We start from the raw sequence: 21,872 nt of genomic DNA, 5'->3' as shown, positions 1-21,872 counted from the left end.
TGGTGGTAGGCGAGTGCTTAGACCTCTACACTACGCAGTGCCCAGTGCCCAGCTGCACCACGGTCCTCATATTCAACCCATCCATGCAGTGTAGAGTAAACAGGCTAGTGTGGAAGTTATGTAATAACTGGCTTCAGACAGCAAGGATTATTTTAGTCCTAGAGGTTTGCTTCACCTCTGTCATCTTCTTGTCATGGAGTCATCAAGTATTTTGTACAGATGAGATGTCAATGGAAGGCTCAGAGATGAGCATTCCACAGATCTGAGAACACCGATGAGCTGTGAGCATTGTGATCAAGATGAAGCATTGAAGAAGGGTTGCGACACTGATGTGATGTTATGTGTATCTGATAGGGGTGGGAATCACCAGTTTCATCATGATACGATACGACATCGATTCTTTGGACAACGATACGATATTTGCCGATATCACAAAGTCTCTCACGATACAATACGATACGATTAGATTCAGGTGCCTGCGATCGATATGAGATGATATCATATGCCCATTTAACACAATCAGTTATGAGACTCGCCACAGGATTTTCAAAATAAGAGTATCGATATGAATCGATCTTATTACATCGCATCGATCCGATTCGATCGTTGATAATTACATCGATATATCGATCTGGATCGATGTATCGTCCCACCCCTAGTATCTGATGGCATGACAACCGAAGGCTGTTGTGTCTGTAGGAACAGACTTGTTGGTGAATGAATACACTGAGCCGTGAATTGTGCCTGAATGAATGAAAACTTTATTTAACAGATTGCAGAATGGGTACAATACAGTACGGCTCAATACACACAATTGTTAAGGGGATGCAGACCAGAGAAAGACGTTTGTCTTGTTTACATCAGGGTCGCCGATTTTCAATTCATAGTGAATTGAAATCCACTATGCCTATGAAATGTCTATGGTTCGGAATAGGGAGGTGTATGACGTCACTTTGGACCGCCCGTGAGGTCCACTACACCCGTTTAGGGATTTATCATTGGGAAAGATTATCGGCTATTGTAACAATTCTGCCTCATGAACATTGGCAAGCTTTCCATTTTAGCACAAAATGAGTTCCCTTCTATCACTAACTTATATCACCCTTCTATCATGTGTAAGCATTTTTGGTTGAAATACAATTTTACGTAATTATTTTACGATTAATTGCGAATATTTTCATGTAGAGCTATAGATTGTGGATGAATACACACAGAAAGGTACACCATGCCAATGTTCATGCTTTATTTGTTTTAAACGAGATGATTTAGAAATGGGCAATGGGGAAATACATTGCAATTTCAAGCAAGGTGGACCGGCCGGAAACATCAATGACGTAACCACTACACGTCCCTATTGGAAAACACCAAGCTACCGTGGCCACTTGTTTATGCAATGCCCTGATTTTAAAATCAGATTGATCTCAACTTCCACAGTACTTCAGAGAAAGTCGAGGAGTCTATTGTGCTCCCAGGCTTGCTACATTCTCTTATGTCCTTCTCACTTTCCAGGAGTCTGGTTAGTCCAAGTCTAACCAAAAACCAACCATCCCTGACCATACATGTCTGATTTCAGGCCTGCGGCTTGTCGTCATTTTCATTAGCGGTCAACATGCCTCAGAAGAGTATTCCAGCCTCAAGGCTGGCAATAAAGTTTACCCATTCAAGATGAAACCATAAGTTGTGTGCATATGCTCGCAATGCCCATCTGAGTTAGTTTCCTGCCTCGGCCACAATAATAAACACAAAGTATAATGCCGCTCTGCTTATCAAACACTTATGGAGTCATTTCTTCCCATGTTTATTGGGTTATTAGTTGCTATGGCAGCCGAAGCGCTGGTCTCCGTGTGTGATAAACTTCATTGACGTCAACGGTTGCAGCAGCTCCGATGAAGCTCCGTGGAGCAGGAGCAGAAAAGCTGTGGTTACATGGGGCATGTTGCCCAGTAACTTTCTCCTCTTCTGTCTCTCTTTCGCTCCATTCCCCCTCTTCTCGAGTCCCCCTCCTCCCCATTTGTGGTAGATTGGTTTGGCTGTGGGCAGAGGGAGCTTGGAGGAGCCCATGTGAACAAGCAGTAATATGCATACAGGCAGGTCATTATATCTGCAGCTGGAGTAGGGAATATGGGGAGATTGAGAGGACAGGCTTGCATATAAGGCTTCTGGTTAGGACTTGATGGCTGCCTGAGACCCCGAGTAAACCATGTAACCTCACTTTATCCACAGTGCAGGCTATGGACTCAGGAGGCTGTAGCTTAGACCAAGGCCCAAGGCAGCTTGGTCACAGAACAAGGGGAAATTGGAAGAGTTTGAGCCAGTCAGACTTTTTAATCATGAAACTCCTTTTTCCAGTCTCCAAGTGACTTCTCATAAGGCAACAAGTCTCGACTCTTTTTTTCTGTAGGTTCTTTTTTGTCCGGACATCAAAGCAGACGGCTTTAATTATATTACGCACAGTGTGGTCCTTCAGAAATATTTAGCAAACTTATTTTAATCCTGAGCAATGCCTTTCTCCTGTATCGGACTCATTTGGTCAGATTTAAGATTATTTTTCTCAAGCAGACGGTATTAAGTATAATTTTGAGATGGGGTATGGCAGTATGCAGACTATTACTACCAGGCTTAGCCACTTCAATTTGTGACTCATACATGTTTTTATTTTCTCCTTTCAGTATTTAACCTATATATGATGATTAATGATGGCAGTTCAGGTTGAAATTCTATACACCTGCTGTGATGGATAATATGGAGGATAAGGGATCATATTTGGTTTCCGCAACTATACTGAAGCAGTTGAAGCTGCTACACATGTTCTCTATCTGACACCTGTTTACCATATGGGAATATATCATAACCACAACATCTCACTGAACTGGCTGGGTTAGTGGATGACAAGATGGCAACAATACGTCACGTCACCACGGAGTGTCACTAGAGCAGGGGTGTCAAACTCATTTTCATTAGCATTTTACAAAAACAAATGGCTGCACACAATGCATCAACTTTTCTCTTCCTGGACATTTTGGCATCATATTTCTGAATTCGACTGGTTGGAATCGCCGTAATAAACACTGATTATGTAAACTGCGATCTAGTGGCGGGATGCCGTCACTTCGCAGGTCACATAATAATCGACATGCATTGCGGGCTGCATTTTTTGCCTACAAGTTCTTTGTTTTGACTCTCGCATCTGAATGAGTGGAGAGCCAAACCAGCAAGCTCTCGCGGGCCACATAAAATGACGTGGTGGGCCACATTTGGCCCACGGGCCTCGAGTTTGACACATCTAGAGCAACACAGGTTGTGCCACTGGATCCATTAACACAAGCTTTCTGAGCGTTTCCTTAAAGCTAATGTTTTGGAGTTGTTTTTTTAGCATTTCAAATTGACCATTTGACCAATTGAATTACCCCCTTGAATGCCACGGTCCACGGCCAATGTTAACGTTAATATCGCCTAATCTATGTTTTAAATTATGGCTATGTGTCTAATCTGCCCGTCGTTTATCAAAGACTCATTTTCCAGTCAACATTGACAAGGCAGATTGTATTTTTATCGCTTCATTTCCGTTTGATAGCATTTTGAAAATCACCAGTTTTCCGGGGAAAAACAACCCATGCCTATGATAATCGCCTTTTACTGGAATATTCCAGAACGTTGTCATTTGTCGGCCTATTTATGAATCGTTTTCAAATAAACGCTAGATGATCGATAGTATATGTGTGCGCACGCACGCTTGTGCCGTGCGCTGATAATCGCTGCTGTTATTTCCTCATGACTTTTACAGTCAAAACAGCCATATCACATATCACATAAACGCTTGTATATCCGTGAAAACGAGTCTGATTATCCTAACACTGATAACATAGATTCCTTACCTGAGGTCAGATGGTATCCAAATGGTTTATTCCAATTTCCCATCGCCATTCGAAAAAAATCGATAAATGTATTGATCAGTATATACAGTAGAACACATGATCCGCGCGGCTCAGAGGCTCCAGAATGAACTTTGGTAGACCCCGGCTGCATCAGTGAAGTAAAATGTGGAGTCAGAAATCCGTTCTCCCATTCACTTTCATTGAGTCCATTCCAAAAGGGTGATTTACCATCTGGGAGACGATAGGGGGTGCTTTTTTCACATCTGAGCGCCGGCGGTCCCTGGATCTCCAACGGTAGGCTTGCATGATTCAATATGATTTCAGATCGCTAATAAAAAAAATAAAAAAAAATACCTGAGAAAAGCCGTGACGTGGCATTCAGCGGTCGGGTCGTAAACCCGAGAAAAGCCGCGAGTGGCGCTCAAAGTGCTAACATTGAAAAATTTGGCAGGACATTGTTATTTGTCTTATGCGAAAATAAATATAAAGTATTTGAGTGTTCTGAGCCTCCTCAACATGATTTCGGCCTCCGTGTTTACCTTAGGTACCTTAGTGCGTGAGTGAGGGAGGAATCCTGTCTTTACTGGGGGACCAGTGAGTCTGTCTGTATCTCTGTCTTAGATTAGACTTATCTGAGCCAGTATGGGGCCAGCTGTCAAGCTTCAAAGCTCTCCACATTCCTCGCAATATTTCACACACCCTGCCCAGTGCACTTGGCGGAGGGCAGGGGGCGGATGGACAGTGTGTGTGTGTGTGTATATCTTTGCCAGCACACCTGCAGTGCAAGGCTGAACCCATGTGTGTGTTTTGATATTCAAGAATGAATTTCAGGTATATTTTCATTATGGAAGGAATAGCAGTGGAGCCTTATACTGTCTTTCCATTAATTTAAAAACCGGTTTGTTTTCATTACGCTAAGGTCCACTAGAGGTGTAGCAGTCTTGGTGGATATTATGGCTTGGGTGTACACCTGGAATGTTTCAGAGGGGGATGGGCAGACGCAGGTGACCTGGCTGACCAACCATGCATCAGATTCCTTAATCCACCCGCTCCCTCCCTCTCTCCCTCCCTCCCCCTTCATTCTAACTCATTGCAACATGCACTCATTTTTCCCTTTTTGTTTTCGTCTCCGTTTCACTCGCTTCTTTCCCACAATTCTGACTCATCCTTCCCCTCCATTCTGTCCTCTTGTGCTTTGATACTGGTTTTCTTTCTCTCTTCTCAGTCTTCTCTCTCTTTCTATCTATCTCTCCTCCTCTCTCTCTTAACCCCTTTCTCCCCCCTCTCTTTCTACCTCTCCCCCCTCTCTCTTTCTCTCTCACTCACTCTCTCTCTCCCTTTCTTTCTTTCTTTCTCTCTCTCCCCCCTCTCTCTTTCTCTCTCACTCTCTCTCTCTCCCCCTCTCTTTATCACTCTATCCCCTCTCTCGCTCTCTCTCTCTCCCTCCCTCTCCCCCCTTTCTCTCTCTCCAGCCCTCTATTTCATCTTAATCCCTCTTGCCCCCTGCAGTGTTAAGCATTCTTGTGTGTTTTTCAGCATCAGGTGAAGTCACACAGGCCAGTCTAGTTGGTCCAGGATTCTTCTCGTCACTCTGTACTGTAGCAGCGGTCGTGACTCACCTGTCAGACACACTGATGATTATAGTCTCTTCTACGGATCCAGGCATCCATATCATCTCTTGTCAGGAGGCCCTCTGGGGTAAACGAACAAGTAATTAAAGAAAAATAATCTGATGCAAAATAAAACTACAAACCATGGGGAGGTTGCGAAAGATCACGAGAGGCTGAGAAAGATCACGAGTTCAGCCGTGCTTAATAGATTACTTACTGATTCCCAAGGTCTCGAGATGATTACATATTAATGACATGTTCTAGAGCCAGAGAGCCAGACGGCAAACCTCAAGCTTTCGCTAACTTCTGCCGGGGCGATTCCAATGCTGAAATGCTTGGCCACCTTACCACCTTTCAGAGAACCCTGCTGGAACACAATTCTTTCTCTAGCTTGGAGAGGGGGGGGGGGGTGAACGGAGAGTGTGGGTGGAAAGAGGGAGAAAGGTGGTTCTTTGTCGATCACCACTCAAGGGTGGCAGGCAGTGCATATGCTGGATGATTTACTAACCTGCTAAATGACCGTTCTGCTCCACTGACAAATGTACACTGTCTCCTGATGACCAATCACTGAGTTACTGGTTTGAACACTGAGGGGCCCCAACACATGGCTAACATGTGCACACGCATGCACACGCACGCACGCACGCACGCACGCACGCACGCACGCACACACACACACACACACACACACACACTCACTCAAGCATATCACATGATTTGAGGTAATCTTAAGTGTTTTGCAAGTTAAAGGCCTGAGGCCAATTCTTTTGGTGGTGGTGGCGGCGATCCATTTGTTTACATTTGGATCACCAATTGGGTATTTAAAGCAAGTAGTTCAAATATTTAGTGGGGGTGGGGGGTGGGTGTTCAGCTAGCTAGGCTTGTTGTAAACATTGGACCAGGAGGCGATCTGCCTTCATGGCTGACTCAGGTCTTCATTCCAGACGTTTTCTCACAATAGCTCAGCAGCTCCGGCTCGGACAGAAAGCTCTGTAATCTGTTTACGGCTGGTAGTACACAATACATTACTCACACTGTGCTAAACACATCTCTGACTCTGTCCATCTTTTTTTGTCCCTTTACTCACTCCGTGTGTCACTGTCCTCTGCTCACCGTCTGTCTCCCCTGTCTTTTCCCCCCTGTCTCTCTCTTCCCCCACGCCTTCCCTCTCACCTGGGCCCTATTCCCCGTACCTGGTTCAACTAAGTCGATCAAGAGTCCCATTATCCAGATTCAATTAACCCAATGTTTGAATCCGGGATGTTCCTGTTCCTCGAAGGTGGATTCAGTCTCGTTCATTTGAACCAGACTTGAGACTCAGGATAATTGCGCGCGGCCGCTTCAGCTGAAAAGACAGCAGGTGTCGATCGCAGAAATCCTGATCTTCTAACGGCATTGATTGATTGATTGATTTAAAACTTTATTAACAGATTGCAGAATGGGTACAATGCAGTACGGCTCAATAGCCTCGCAGACAAGTTAAATGCATAATCTATAGGCTAATTTTAAATCCCTCATTACCCCAATCAATCGGATTATATTTCTTTAAACGTGCCTGCTGGCAGTAGGCTTATGGAATGAATAATCAAATGAGATCTTGCTAGCGAAAATAATTAGTTCAACTCTTTCAGAATAAGGATACGGCTCTCTTGTCCATTGATGGATGTATGGTGGATGTTTTATTTGTCTGGCACCGTGGTGTGATGGTTAGTCCTTATGCCTTTCACGCGGACGACCCGCGTTCGAATCCCCCCTTTTTCTAATTTTTTCTTTTCTTTTTGCAATGTAAATGCTTCAATTTGGTGCACTTTGAGAGCTATATAAAGAATGACATCCTCAATGCATGTAGATTTATAATATTTTGACTTAAAACTAGGCTACTTTTGCGTATAGTCATTCATATTATATTCCAAAGAAATCATATTGGAAACGCGGGGTTTCGAACTAGGGTCGTCCGCTTGACAGGAGTAAGCACTAGCCGTTGCACCACTGTGCCAGACGGGATATATCTATTGTGTATCCATCAATGGACAAGAGACCCGTGTTTCGAATATTTTTCTTTTGAATGAAGTTTTATCTCTTTATTCTCAAATGCATTAATGTGACGTCAACGGCTCATTCAATTGCTCAAATCCGTCAAACAGCGCATCTCATCAGACATTTTAATCCCAGTTACAATATCACAATAACGTGTGAGTGATGATACAATTCAACAATCCTCAGATTCCTCGTAATTCATAATCCACAAAAACCACAATCCACGCATAGACACTTCAATTTTATGCTTGAATGAAACACAATCCGGGCGCTCCATTAAGCAAATCTACAGCGGAGAATATATGAAACTAATCGGAGCCAAACGGCCGATAGGTTTCATTCATTAAAAATATCCCTGCGGGATTCACATTTGCAATGCGCCGTTATTAAAATAACCACATGCAGCGTGTATCGCGACTCTGAGCGCCGTATATGACGCGCATTATTTTATTTAGGACAAAGTAAATCTATAGGCTGAATATGATTTATTATCAGCATTTAGTTCTATTATTATACATTTCAAAAGCCCCCTCTAGGAAAACTAAGCACAAAAACATAATTCAGAATGGTATAATGGGATCTAGACTGAGAAATATTTCAGGAAGCGAGCTGGCATTTCTTTGCGAGGGCGTGGCCATGGTTCATCCAGCTAACTGAACTTAACCCTGCTCCGGACCAGGTTCAAACTTTCTGATCTGTTACCATGGTGATTTAGAAAATCAGACTTCGGGGAACGGAAAGGTCCGGCTTAAGTCAAGCTATGCTGAAAATTATCCGGCTAACTCAGTTAGCCAGGTACGGGGAACGGGACCCTGTTGTGTCTCCTCACCGCTCACGTTGTGTTTGTTATGGGGCCTGTGATCTTACATCTTGGTGTGTTCATGTGATCAGGCCTGTTTGCCCAGTTCTCTCCAGGGTACTTTAAGCCGTCCATCACCATCACCGACCCATTTGTTTGTTCGTGTGTGAGCAAATATTTGACCTGAAGAGGAAAATCACCACCAAACTTTCTTGTTTAGTGGCTCGGAACAATTTAACCTTTTTCCTTCCATTATCTCGCCCAATAAACACCAGACGACGTGTCGGGGGGAAACGTGAGATGAGAGACATTATCGTAACCTAGACGTTTATTCTGCGGTGAACGTTTAACCTCATCCAGCGTGTTTGTCAATTGTAAGTCGCTTTGGATAAAAGCGTCAGCAAAATTACTAAATGTAAACATAAATTGTTGAACACTACGCAAATGGGGCAATGGTGGCCCCAAGGGTTAGAGAAGCAGGTTTGTGACCGGGAGATCGTCACCGGCTGGGTCAACCCTCACACCAGCAGGAATATCTATTGATGTGCCTTTTGAGCAAGGCACTTAACCCCCAGCTGCTCAGTACGGGTACTCGGTAGACGGCTGCAGGTTTGAATGTGTGTACAAGCGTGTGAAGCATGATATTGACCTCAAACCCCAGGGCGCAGACGTTGTGATGGAGGATCAAGTAAAGAGGGCGGGATGAGTCGATTGCTACAAAAAGCTAATCTACCCTAGAAAAATTCTGTAATCAATGTGCACATTATGGCCCTGTTAACATTTATGTCTCTTCATTTCCAGCTACGCTGTAGCATACAGTTGACTTGACATATTTATTGGTGTAGCTAGTAACAATAGGCACACGTTTTAGAAACAAGTTTGTAACCGGAAGATCTCCAGTTTGAATCCCTGGGCTGGCCAGAGCACACATTCCTCCCTCAATAACTATTATCAAAGTGTCTTTGAACAGGGCACTTAACCCCTAATTGTGTCAATGGTAGTGGTTAGTGGCATCTCACAGGTGTGAGTACGTGTATGTGTGTAATTATCCCTTAACGGACACCTTACCTTAGTGTTATTAGCAAGCTGTTGCTGTAAATATAAATGTGATCTTTCGTCAACATGCCCAGTTAAATAAAGACTAATAGATCATGAAGTTGATTAGTTTGATATAAATGACTACTTTCCTCCTCCTTTTGTGCTTTTTTGTCTGTAAAAACGTCCCCCTTGGTTTTCACTTCCTCTTTTGTTTATGAAACATAATCCGCCAACGAGTGCAGCCGAATCTCCAGCCAAAGAATAATAAGCTGCTTTTGTGATATTAGTTTACATCCTGTATGGATGCTTGAGTATTTTTCTTACGAAGGCCGTCAGTCACCAGTCAGCCCTGTCTAAAGACACAACGCCCTACGTCTTAAGATGTGACATCTCTTATACCTTTAGGGCTTTGTGTGTGTGTGTGAGCGCGCCCTCTGTTTTTCTTGGAAATAACATTTGGCAGTAAGACTCATTGGGTCTCATTCACCAACGGACTTGAGACAAAAGATCAGAAATATTTTTGTCCTAGCTCCACTTAAGAAATCTTTGGGCCGATTTTGGGATTCACCAACGGTCCCTTCTCCTGGATTCAGTCTTAACTAAGAGCAGGATTTAGGAGCACTGAAGAGCAGTCGTAAGTCAGACAGACTGGTGTGCACCCTGTTCTTAAGGGCTTTATTTTGGGAGGAATCATGGTGATTGCGTTCATGTCAACTTTATAGACATCCTTGGAATGAAATAATCATAATAATAATAATAAATATGACAATATTTGTATGATAAACATTTTTGTTGTACAGTCATGCCTCAAGAGGCATTGTGATGTCCGAAAATAAATACAGTACACCAACACTGCAAATGACAGTGGATAAGAAATAAAGCTAATCGCGTGGATATAGCTATACTGGAATAGACTGTATTAATATTCCATATTTATACCGTCTTGTTGCACGCTCCTGGCCACCTGTTCAGCGCACGCACACACACTGTATAGCCTACGTGTGTAATGAATGAACAGTAGGCTTATATTATTCTTATTACTTGTTTCATTAGGAGATAGTAGATGCTGTATGCGCTGCCCTATAGTGGTACGTACAGTACACATCTTAGCATGACATCTTAAGGCCGCCTCAGAGTCCGGCGTACTGTGAGCGGACCGGACTCTGCACGGCATGTCCGCAATCGTTTGAGGTGTCAGTCAAGCGTACCACCGCTTACCAATTTCCTACATTTCTCATGCCAGTTTACTACATTTAATGCAGGTCGATGTCAACCGACACGCCAAGCAGCCTTTTGTGTGACAATACATTTGAATCTGATCTCATTTTGATCCGTCACAAAGCACTGCCTTCAGCGCTACCTGAATACTGGGATCAGCTCATGCAATGCAGACCCTTGTTTTGCACACGGCCCTCGCATTATAATGAGCTGGAGGGGCTTGTCTGTATGCAAATTAAGTAAACGGGAACGCGTACCCGGGGTTCGCAGCTGTGATCATTTGGCAAGTTAAGACGACCTCTCCATCCGTTGGTGAATCTGGGGGTAAGTGTCGTCGGCTTTCTCTTACGACCTTCCAAGGAGGTTGTCGTAAGAGAAATCTTAAGACAATGTTGGTGAATGAGGTCCATTGTCTCTTTGACTGTAGGGAATGTGTAGATTGATTGACGTCAGGCAGATCTCTGGACCGACCAAGCATGTGTGTGTTTGCATGCACGTGTGTTTGCATGCACATGTGAGTGTGTGTGTATGCATGTGGTGCCATCAACTGTTAATCAGCTAATTAATCAGCTGCGACCAGCAGCTCTATAGCTCGATCTGTTGGCTGTTTGGTCCACGCCACTTCAAATAGAATCATGATGCACACACATTGATACCATCACATAGACGATACATTCATTATCTACTTCTCCACTCCTCTCAGAGACTCGTTCTCTTTTGTTTTGAATACACCACCATTACCACTAGGGGTGGAACGGTTCACAAAATCGACGGTTCGGTTCGTATCACGGTTTTAGGTTTACGGTTTTCGGTTCGGTATACGTTGTTTTTTATTAAAAAAATATTTAACACTCCAAAAATACCATACATCAACATAAGATATAGCCTAAAAATAATCCAACTTTTCAGTTATTCTCAAGGACGTAGTCATGCAAAAACTGAAAGAATGAGGCCATTTGACATCAGGCACATTATTTTGACAGTGACGGTTAGAGCTAGGAGAGACATGCTTCTCATTTATTTGGTAAACAAAAAGGTTTACCTTTAATAATGTTTGGCACACAAAGACTGAAAAATATAGGCAAAGTATTAACTCGTCAATATACCCCCCTTCCCCACTAATCGAACTGGTGTCGTGGAGTCACTTCTCTGAGCATTTCCACGGTTAGCTTGCGGCTAACATTAGTTAGCTCGCGGCTGAAGTTAGTTAGCTCGTAGCTAACGTAACGCTATATAACCGAACAATACACACAGGCCCCGAATGCGTACCGTTCGGTATGACCTCCACGGTTCGGGGCATGTGTGCAGGGGTGTAGCTCCAGATTCTGGGCCCCCTGAAAGAATGTATTTGTAGGCCCCCAGTAAATGCGAGCGCGCGTAAGCGGAATTTTTTTGTGCCATTTTTTTATTGATGAAAACGCATAATATGGTTTTTACCTATACATTCGGATCAGCAGTTCAGCACCTGCACTGTTGGTGGGTGAGCCTATTAAAGGATGTCGCATTGCGTTCATCTTCAATGAATGGACCAATGCAATAGTCTACCAAAGCCCCCCCCTCTCTCTCTATATATCTCACACACACACACACACACACACACACACACACACACACACACACTTCAGAAACAAACATAGTATCAATGAGAGCATCAATAATACACCGTCCTGGGTGATGTCTAGTGTAAAAAAAAAAAATTTTGGCCCCCCCCCCCAGTGCTGGGCCCTTGGAATCATCCTAAGCTACCCCCCCCCCAGCTACGCCCCTGCATGTGTGTATATGTTCGGTACACGGTTCGAATGCGTGCCGTTCCACCCCTAATTACCACCGTCACCGATATATATATCACATCTTGTATTCAAAGCAATACATAATATTCAGAATTACACTGGGTGGTGTCAAATGCTGAAACGGCATTATGTCTGTATGTAAAGGGCATTATGTCTGTATGTTTTACATTAGCCCATAGAATCTAGCATCCTCTCGTAACATGTCATGTGAGCGATCATGCTGTGGCCTTCACGGGCTCTAGTGTAAAGCAGACCAAGGACTGTCTGTATAGTTTATGAACGAGAGGCTTTGACACTCTGGGGGGGGACACTTTGGTTCAGAGCTCCTTGTTAACGTGTGTGTGTGGGGTAGATGATAAATCAAGTGCACAGCGGGGCATGGTGACGCAGACCTGTGGTTTAATGGAACAGGCCTGCTCTGTTTTCATTATCAGCTGCCAGTGACACCGGGGACGGGGGGACTGAGGGGAAGAGAGGTGGCTGTGACAGCTCAGACTTGTATGTCAGACTTGTTTGTCAGAATTGTATGTCAGTCAGAGCTGTATGTCAAATTTGGTACTAGCATGGTAAATAACTTCTACAAATCTCTCTCTCCCCTCTCTCTCTCTCTCCAGGGCAACATCAAACAACAAGGTCCGTGAGATGGTGGTGTTGGAGCTGAGCTATGTGAACTCCAACCTGCAGCTGCTGATGGAGCAGTTGGAGGGTCTCAACAGTTCAGTGGAAGTCTACCAGAAGGCCCAGTGAGTCCGACTCGCATTAAGCACTGCAGCTCAACGTGGAGCAAGACTGGTTCAATTCACAGTATAATAAGTTACTATAGCTGTGATGCAATACTTGCGAGGGGTAATGGCCGGCGAGCTGTACATTAACCCTTTCACTGCCACACGACAGACGGTTAACCCTTTACTATCGCACAATCGACGGCGATGCTCCATCATTAGCATCATTAGCTCTGCTTCTGTATTGTCACAGTGAAAGGGTTAACCGGCTGTCGTGTGGCAGTGAAAGGGTTAACGTGTTTTTAATGGACAAGGAGGAGGCGGAGAACCGCCCCACGCAAAGCGGAGAAAATTATGATTTGCGGCTTTAGCCATCTCTGGGCTAACTTTTTAAAATTGTTTGATTTATTACAGTATGTTCATTATATCCTCAAAGAGAAGACTTGTAGGCTAGATTAAATGTTCTTTGCCCGTCATAGCTCAAAATACAGGTCCGTTTTACTCCAGTTCTGACAAACATGTATAAATGTAAACAAACCTCTCACGGCCTAAAGCCTCACAAATTTAACTGCTGCATGCTGTCAGTCCTCACATCAAAGGCAGAGACAATAGATCAAATAAAAGTAACGCCAATCCACTAAATCGCCATGTTAAAAAGCTAGCATGGTGAGTTACAGTATAGGGCACCTTACTGCAGTTATGGATTAGCATATTAAATTTTTTCCTCTTGTCAGGATTTTCAATGATAATGTGTTCACACAGTAGGTTCATTAAGATTTCAATGACTTGTGTGCGTAGACATCTATCTTTTTCTATAGACAAAGTACCTTATTCTGTGAGCCTATTTAAACCAAGTCATACCTGTAATATTGCAATTTCATTACATGAAATATAATTGTACATTTCACACTAAAAACGCATGGTGCACATGCGAGCAGAAACACGGGTAGCTAAACGTCCATTTCCAAACTGTCTACTTCACGTCTACGTCGGTGGTAACGGGAAACTTCCGCTCCGTGAGAATGGTAAGATTAGTCTCTGTAAACAACATTTCACTGGGTGCTTTAAAGTGTCAACGTTTCCTCTGCCTCCGTATGCTGGGATCCAATAAACTACTGCTAAACCTGGCTTGGCTTTAAAGAAAACACAAGAGCTTGACACACACACACACACACACACACACACACACACACACACACACACACACACACACACACACACACACACACACACACACACACACACACACACACACACACACACACACACAGTGTGGAATGCCAGACAAAGGGAATCTATGGGCTTTGAGACACTATGATTAGAGTGTCATGCACCAAAGCGACTGAAAGAGGCTCTGCATTATAAACAATGACATAGTTAGAGTGTCGGCAGAGTGAAGAGGAAGAGACGCATGCAGCAGAGCAGGGGGGGGGGGGGGGGGGGGGGGGGGGGGGAATAGTCAACCTGATGGGCATGTTGTTCACAAACCGGCTAGTTTTCTTTCTCCCTCTCAACACAATGCATGTGGAGGAGGAAGCAGAAAGCCCTGAATTTGTTTGCAAAGATAAATGGCGACGGCACAAGAAGCGCCACTCATCAGGCCGTAGCTGGGTGGGTGGGTGTTTGTTTGTTTGTTGTGTGTGTATGTGTGGGGGGCGGGGTTGGGGGTCACATGTTCCAGTCACATGTCCGTCTACTCTAGAGCCATGGGGATATTTCACACAGCGATAACGAGGATATCACTCTGCACTGTATTTGGTGGAGCACGATTTGAACACGTCGATGGAAATCACAACGGAGTGAAAAATAGGTCGGAATTTCCTTATCCGTGAAACGCCAGGTTCATGTCCATAGTTCCTCTTAGATCCTCTAGTTAGTTCCGAGATCTACACAACATTTTTGCTTGTGTGTATGCTAATTGGAGGGTGATTCAGAGCTGTTTATATTCAGCTGTTTGGTAGCCCTACTCTAGTTGGAGAGCCCTTCAAGCCTCACTTTAAGCGTTCCATCTGCACACACACACAATTAGAACAGGATTTGTTTTCCATGTTTCCATGACAACCAGTTGGTGAGTGTGTGTGTGGGGGGTAACCATGGTGACTTCTTTGAGGGTCACTATACTTGGAAGTGAGGATGCTTCCAAAGCCTTACAGAGCAACGACTGGCAGGGCCATCCATCACCTATTTGATAATGTGAAAAAGACCCCAATCCCACCCGGTCTCCAGGTGACAATTAACCTACTGTATCATAGAGCTGTTTTTATTAGGCTATTATTAAAAAAATAGTTTTTCCTTTAAATAGGATTTAGATCCACTAATGGGCGTATATAAAACCAAAATGCCAACTTTCTTCGAGGCTGGGGAAAACCCAGGGATTTGTGAGGGCTCTCCGGAGCATTTGGAGGACCTCCAGATTTGCTACTTAAAGGCTTTAGCACATTTGAATATGTGTAGACGGTTTTGTTTGTATGCAGTGCCACTTTTTCCATTGGAGAGACATCGTCAACAAACTAGTGCATGGAGTTCGGCAGACATGAATACAAAACAAAAATCTGATTATTGATATTTTACATTTTAGTTTTTCTCTCTTTAATGATGATGTTCATAATGTACGGGTAACTTACGGCTTACTGCCATAAAGGGTAAGGACTCTTATTTCTTACTCATCAAGTTGTTGAATAGAGTTCTTTCTCAGCTCAACCCATCCTGTGTTTCCTACTGGTTACCCAGCTCCTCCATTGTTCACCACAAACCAATTGTAATGTTAACGGGGCCACTGCAGAATGACATCAAGACATACTAGAAAACGAATGTCTTTGCTTTGGGTGCACTGTGTCAAGTTGCCCGTGTACAGCCTGGAGTGTGGCCCCATTGACTTTGTTTTGTGGCTAACTAGCCAGAGCTGCGGGTATCCAGTATGAAGGGCACCGTAGATTGTGCTGAAAAAAAAAACGGATCGACAACATTGTTGGTAAGTAAGACATGGGGTGGCCCCCCCAGAGCCTTCTAGGAACATCCCATCTTTTCTCACATGGGACTCTTGTATACAGCATTCCAGGGAGCAGCTTTTGTTGCCCGATCATCAGCTGCTCTCATCGGTCTCCATTTCAGCAACCCCCCCCCCCCCACCACCACCACCACAGAGATGAGTCACCTGCTCCCTTCTCACTACAACCAACAATGGAGCGGCACTGACACCGCAGTCACCTGCAGTCACCTGCAGTCACACACACCTGCCCGGCATGGTGTGTTGTGTTTCTGTGAGTGGGAATAGCAGAGGCCTGGAGATGTCTGTCCCTGGTAGTTTCCCCCCAACGGCCCGTAAACAGGTGACTTCAGGGGGTGGGACAGTGTATTCGTGCGACACCGCACAAAGCCTGTCCTCTCCTCGTGCGCCACAATGGAGAGGCTAGAGCCTCTTTCTAACTGCCTGAAACATTACCTCACCTCTCCGTCAGCAACAAAAGGCTTCTCTCGGATATTCCCACTTTCTTCGCCGTCTTCTGCCCCCATGCTCTTTGCGTTGTTTCTCAACACAGACCAGATTGAGCTGGTTTCAATATGAGGTAATGCATAACAGAGGGAGCTGGTAATGTGTTCTTAGCTGTACAGTGCAAATGTTTCATTGGCTCAGAAGTACAGTAAGCTACACTGTAACCATTGATAATTCTGATGAGAATTGAATTCTGATTCTGTGAGTCGCACACTATGGCTCAAAAGACGACGCAGTGATTGCTAGAACACCGAAAGATCCAGATGAAAATCGAGGTGAAAAGCACCTCTCCATCCTAGCTCCACATGTAGGCAGTGGTGGACATTTTTTGTATTTTTATTCAAACAGTGTACATAAGTACAAAGGTTACTTGTACTTGAGTATTCCCATTTGAGTGAACTTTGTAATTTTACTCCACTACATTTCAAAGGAAATATCACCTTTTAATCAGAGCCAGTATAACGGGACCACATCCCACTTCAACCTTACCTTTAATCAGAGCCAGTGTAACAGGACCACATACCACTTTAATATCACCTTTATAATCGGAGCCAGTATAACAGGACCACATCCCACCTTTAATCAGAGCCAGTATAACAGGACCACATACCACTTTAATATCACCTTTAATCAGAGCCAGTATAACGGGACCACATACCACTTTAATATCACCTTTAATCAGAGCCAGTATAACATGACCACATACCAATTTAATATCACCTTTAATCAGAGCCAGTATAACTGGACCACATACCACCTCAACATAACCTTTAATCAGAGCCAGTATAACAGGACCACATACCACCTCAACATAACCTTTAATCAGAGCCAGTATAACAGGACCACATACCACCTCAATATAACCTTTAATCAGAACCAGTATAACAGGATCACATACCACCTCAACATAACCTTTAATCAGTGCCAGTATAACAGGATCACATACCACTTTAATATCACCTTTAATCAGAGCCAGTATAACATGACCACATACCACTTTAATATCACCTTTAATCAGAGCCAGTATAACTGGAACACATGCCACTTCAACATAACCTTTAGGCCAATGGATCGAAGAGTGAAGAGAGAATTCCGAGCACTGAATACACAAATGTCATATATAATATGTACTTTTACCATTGATACTTAATAATAATACACTTTAAATAAACTATACACACACAGTTCAATACCCGACAGTTTTGAACCTGTAATAAACAATAGACAGAAAGCTGTAGCCCAGTGCAATAAAAACCTGACCGTTTTGAACCTGTAATAAAAAGCAATAGACAAGAGTAAAATAATACAGTGCAATAATAGAATAGTAGAATAGAATAGATAGTAAAATTATGCAATAGAATGGACAGAGTAAAATAGTGCTACAGTACAGCGGAGTGTATTAGAAGGCTATGGTGAAGAGGTACGTTTTTAGCTTATTTTTGAAAATATTAAGAGATATAGCTTCCCTAATGTCCATAGGTAGTGTGTTCCATAACTTTGGTGCATAGTTTGCAAAGGCTGCATCCCAGATTTTCCTGGACTGTGGCTTGGAACCTTCAATAGACCAGTAGTAGATGATCGCAATGTTCTAGGAGGCACATAGTTATTTGCAATGTAGCTTGGTCCTGTTCCATTTAGTGCTTTGTATATAAGGAGGAGGACCTTGAAATCAATTCTAAATGTTACCGGAAGCCAGTGTAGGTTAGCTAATACAGGACTGATGTGGTCTCTCCTCTTCACTTGGTATAGTTAGTAGCCTAGTTGCCGAGTTTTGACTTAAGTACATTCAATATGAAATACTTCTCTACTTACACTGTAAGTAGAATTTAGAATGGAAGACTTTTACCAGAGTACTGTTTTATATGGGTATTTCTACTTTTCACTACTATACAAAGCTTCATCTTCTGTTGTGTGGTAGTGAAAGGTTAAACTTCTGTTGTGTGGTAGTGAAAGGTTACACTTCTGTTGTGTGGTAGTGAAAGGGTTAACCTCATGTAGTGTGGTAGTGAAAGGTTAACCTTCTGTTGTTTGGTAGTGAAAGGTTAACCTTCTGTAGTGTGGTAGTGAAAGCGTTATCCCTTCTGTTGTGTGGTAGTGAAAGGGTAACCTTCTGTAGTGTGGTAGTGAAAGCATTGACCCTTTGTAGTCTGGTAGTGAAAGGGTTAAGTAAAGGAACTGTATACTTCCTCCACCACTGCATGTAGGTTCACACAAGGAGTCTCACACGGCACCGCAGGTCACTTTATTACAGCCCTCTTAACACTTTCCGTGCCAGCCATGCGGTGCCTAGGAACCCTGTTGCGTGCCACCGCTCTATTCAATGACAGAGCTCTCATATTTGCGAACGTATAAACTATATCTTAAATTATGGCTGTGTCTAATATGGCTGTCGCTTATCAATGACTTGTTTGCAGTCAACATTGTCGAAACGGATTTTTTTTTATCGGTTCATTTCCGTTTTATACCATTTTGAAAAACGCTCGTTTTTTGAAAGTTTCAGAAAAAAATAAAGATTCTGTGATAAACACCCTTTACTGGAATACACTGGAATACACAAAACACGTTGTCATTTTTCGGCCTATTTATGAATCGTTTTCAAATAAACGCTAGATTATCGATAGTATTATGTGTACTTATGCACGCTATAGAATCGGGTTGAAATATCGATTATCTTATTTCCTGATCGCACACACACACATACACACATATGGCACACGCTGATATATAGGTGAAAATACCTCTGATTATCCCAAGACTGGTAAAATAGATTCCTTACCTCAGATCAGATGTTCTCCAAAAAGATTATTCCAATTCCTGATCGCCATTCCAAATATCGATCACGTTTATTGAACCAACGCTGGGTACTGGAAACACATATTCTCCGCTGTTCTGGTGGTGGGCAATGACTTGGATAGTCTCCGATGACTTGTCTGACAAGTAAAATGTGGAAGCAGGACTTTTTTTTTCTCCGTGCGTTTCATTCAATCCAATCCAATGGGGTGCAGTACCATCCGGAGAGACGATAGGGGGCGGTATTTTCCCTGTTCGAGCTCAGACAGATTCCCACTGGTAACATGAGGCTAGATTGATGAAAAATTTATGGAAATCGATAATAAAAAAAATAACGATTAAAAACGAGATCTCTCGTCGGCTGGCACTCAGCGGTTGGCATGAACTAACGAGAAATCGGCTGGCACTCAGCGGTTGGCATGAACTAACGAGAAATCTCGTCGTTGGCACTGAAAGTGTTAAAGGAACATGCCAACTTGTTGGGAAATTAGCTTATTTGCCATCTACCCTGGAGTTAGACAAGCAGATACATACCCTTTTCTTCACTGTGCATGCATTAGGCTTGGGGAACAGCCGCACCGTTAGCCTAGCTTAGCGTCATTCACTGGAAGTAGGTGTGCCAGTGTAGCCTAGTTCCCAACAGTCACGAAATACACTCCAAAACATTCCTGTAAACATGTTGTGACCTGTGTATTTACCACGTGGAGAAAAAAAAATTATTAGACATTTTCGTTTTCTAAGCAGATATATACTCTGAACTATTTTTTGCCGAACCACTGCTGCCTTGGCGCAGTGATTTCATCACCTCAAAAGCTCAGTTTTTCAAAATAGTTAGACTATATATCTGCTTGCAACGGAAGCAACAATCCACGGAGGACTAGATCCAATGACTCTTGACTTCCATCACCCGTTTCCAGCTCCCGCCCTCCCGTAATCCTCCTCTCCTTTCCCCCTCTCCACCCTGCCAATAAAAGAGGGCCACTCTTTCTCTCAGACCTCGATGGTAGCTCGGAGCTAAATCTTTTTCCGTTAATAGTCTATTTGGCAGGAGCCGGCTGAATCACGCCAGCACTTTGTTGTATGGAGGTGGTGGTTGTTACAATCCAGCAGCTTAGGCTGAGCTGTGATAACTTTCTGCTTTGCCTCTTAATACACCTTGGCTGGTAACAGGGGTTTAAGTAAAAGGAGTGACCGGAGGCTTTTAACATTCCTGGGGAAGAACTGAGATGAGATGTCTTCAGCTCCCACAACAGAACAATCACACTCACTCACTCACTCACTCACTCACTCACTCACTCACTCACTCACTCACTCACTCACTCACTCACTCTATGAATCACGGATGCAGCATGGTAAAGGAATGTCTAGGATATGTTGTGTCTCTGTGATGAATTAATGTGAGGAGGGGTGAATTATGCAACATAATTCAGTAATGTTGCATCGATAAGACCATTCCTAGTCTACATATTCTTCTTTTGAAAGCTGTTAGTAGACATGCTACAGCGCACTGACTCGGCGCCTCATTGCAGTAACTGCTCGTTCTATCCCCGGGTGGCAGGGAGGGTCAGAGGTCATGCCGCTCTATTCTGGAAGGTGTGATTTGTCGGGTGATGTTTTCTGTGGGCTCTGATAAGCAGCAGCTGTACCTGCTTTACATCTGTCATCAACAGGGAACTGGTATGTTTTTATAGAAGCCCAACCAGACACAGGCAGTAAATGAGAGTGCCTGGCTTGTTTTTATTTTTTGTTTCATTGACTGATTAGGCTACCTAAACCATTGCCCTGCCGGGGTTCATAATGGCAGTACCTTTCTGTTTTGAGGTTTCCACAGTTCTGTTTGATGTTTTAGAAGATGGCGAAAGGTGGGGGGACTGTTTTTTGACAGAGGCTAACTAAAAAAGGCTGGAGAAATTTGTCAAGAGAATGGTTTTTAGAAAGTAATTGGAGCTCTTGAGGATGCATGCCCTCGAATTAGCTCGGAACAGGGTACATTTAGCTATGATGCCCCTAGCTTGTGGAATGGACTCCAACAGTCCTATTTTATTTTTTATCCACTTTCTCCTGTTTTTCTGTGTTTTTCTCCCATCCTAATTTAGTCACTATGCCAATCCCCCCCCCCCTCCCCTTCCTGGTCGTTGCTCGCATGTGCCCCCCACTGGTCGGTCTAGGGAGCCCTGAAGTCTATCAGATGCTTCCTCCGAGACATAGGAGACAGCCAGCAGCATCTTTTCACCTGCCAGCGAGGACTCTCATTGGTGAGGTGTAACGTGTGGGAGGTCACACTACCCTCACCATCTCCCTTCCTCGCTGTGCAGGCGCCCTGACCGACCTGTAGGAGTCGCTGTTTACAATGACCAGAATACCACCCACCGGCTTCCCTCCCGCTGACTCTGCCAATTGAGACAGTATGACGGCCTGGCCAAGCCGGAGGCAGGCGCTGACAGCTGGATTCGATACCAGTGTCTCTCGCTCGTTGGTGACGAGCGCTTAGTCCGCTGCG

The 21,872-nt window shown here is 43.8% G+C and overlaps 1 protein-coding gene across 3 annotated transcripts in view; it reads left to right on the top strand.

Annotated features, from left to right (window-relative positions):
* Window positions 1-21,872, top strand: part of rhpn2 (rhophilin, Rho GTPase binding protein 2) — a 108,473-nt gene that overhangs the window by 13,292 nt on the left and 73,309 nt on the right. For all 3 annotated transcript variants that reach the window (XR_014620843.1, XM_084337788.1, XM_084337787.1), the window contains exon 3: window positions 12,982-13,110. Coding sequence is in view for 2 of the 3 variants with exons in the window: in XM_084337788.1 (XP_084193914.1) it covers window positions 12,982-13,110 (129 nt within the window). In the remaining variant the exon portion in view is untranslated. The remainder of the gene's footprint in view (window positions 1-12,981; window positions 13,111-21,872) is intronic.

The sequence above is a fragment of the Notolepis coatsorum genome (genome assembly GCF_963971535.1).
Source record: "Notolepis coatsorum genome assembly, chromosome: 20".
Taxonomy (NCBI): domain Eukaryota; kingdom Metazoa; phylum Chordata; class Actinopteri; order Aulopiformes; family Paralepididae; genus Notolepis; species Notolepis coatsorum.
Note: the sequence above shows the minus strand (reverse complement) of the source record. Positions and strands in the feature narration are given on the sequence as shown.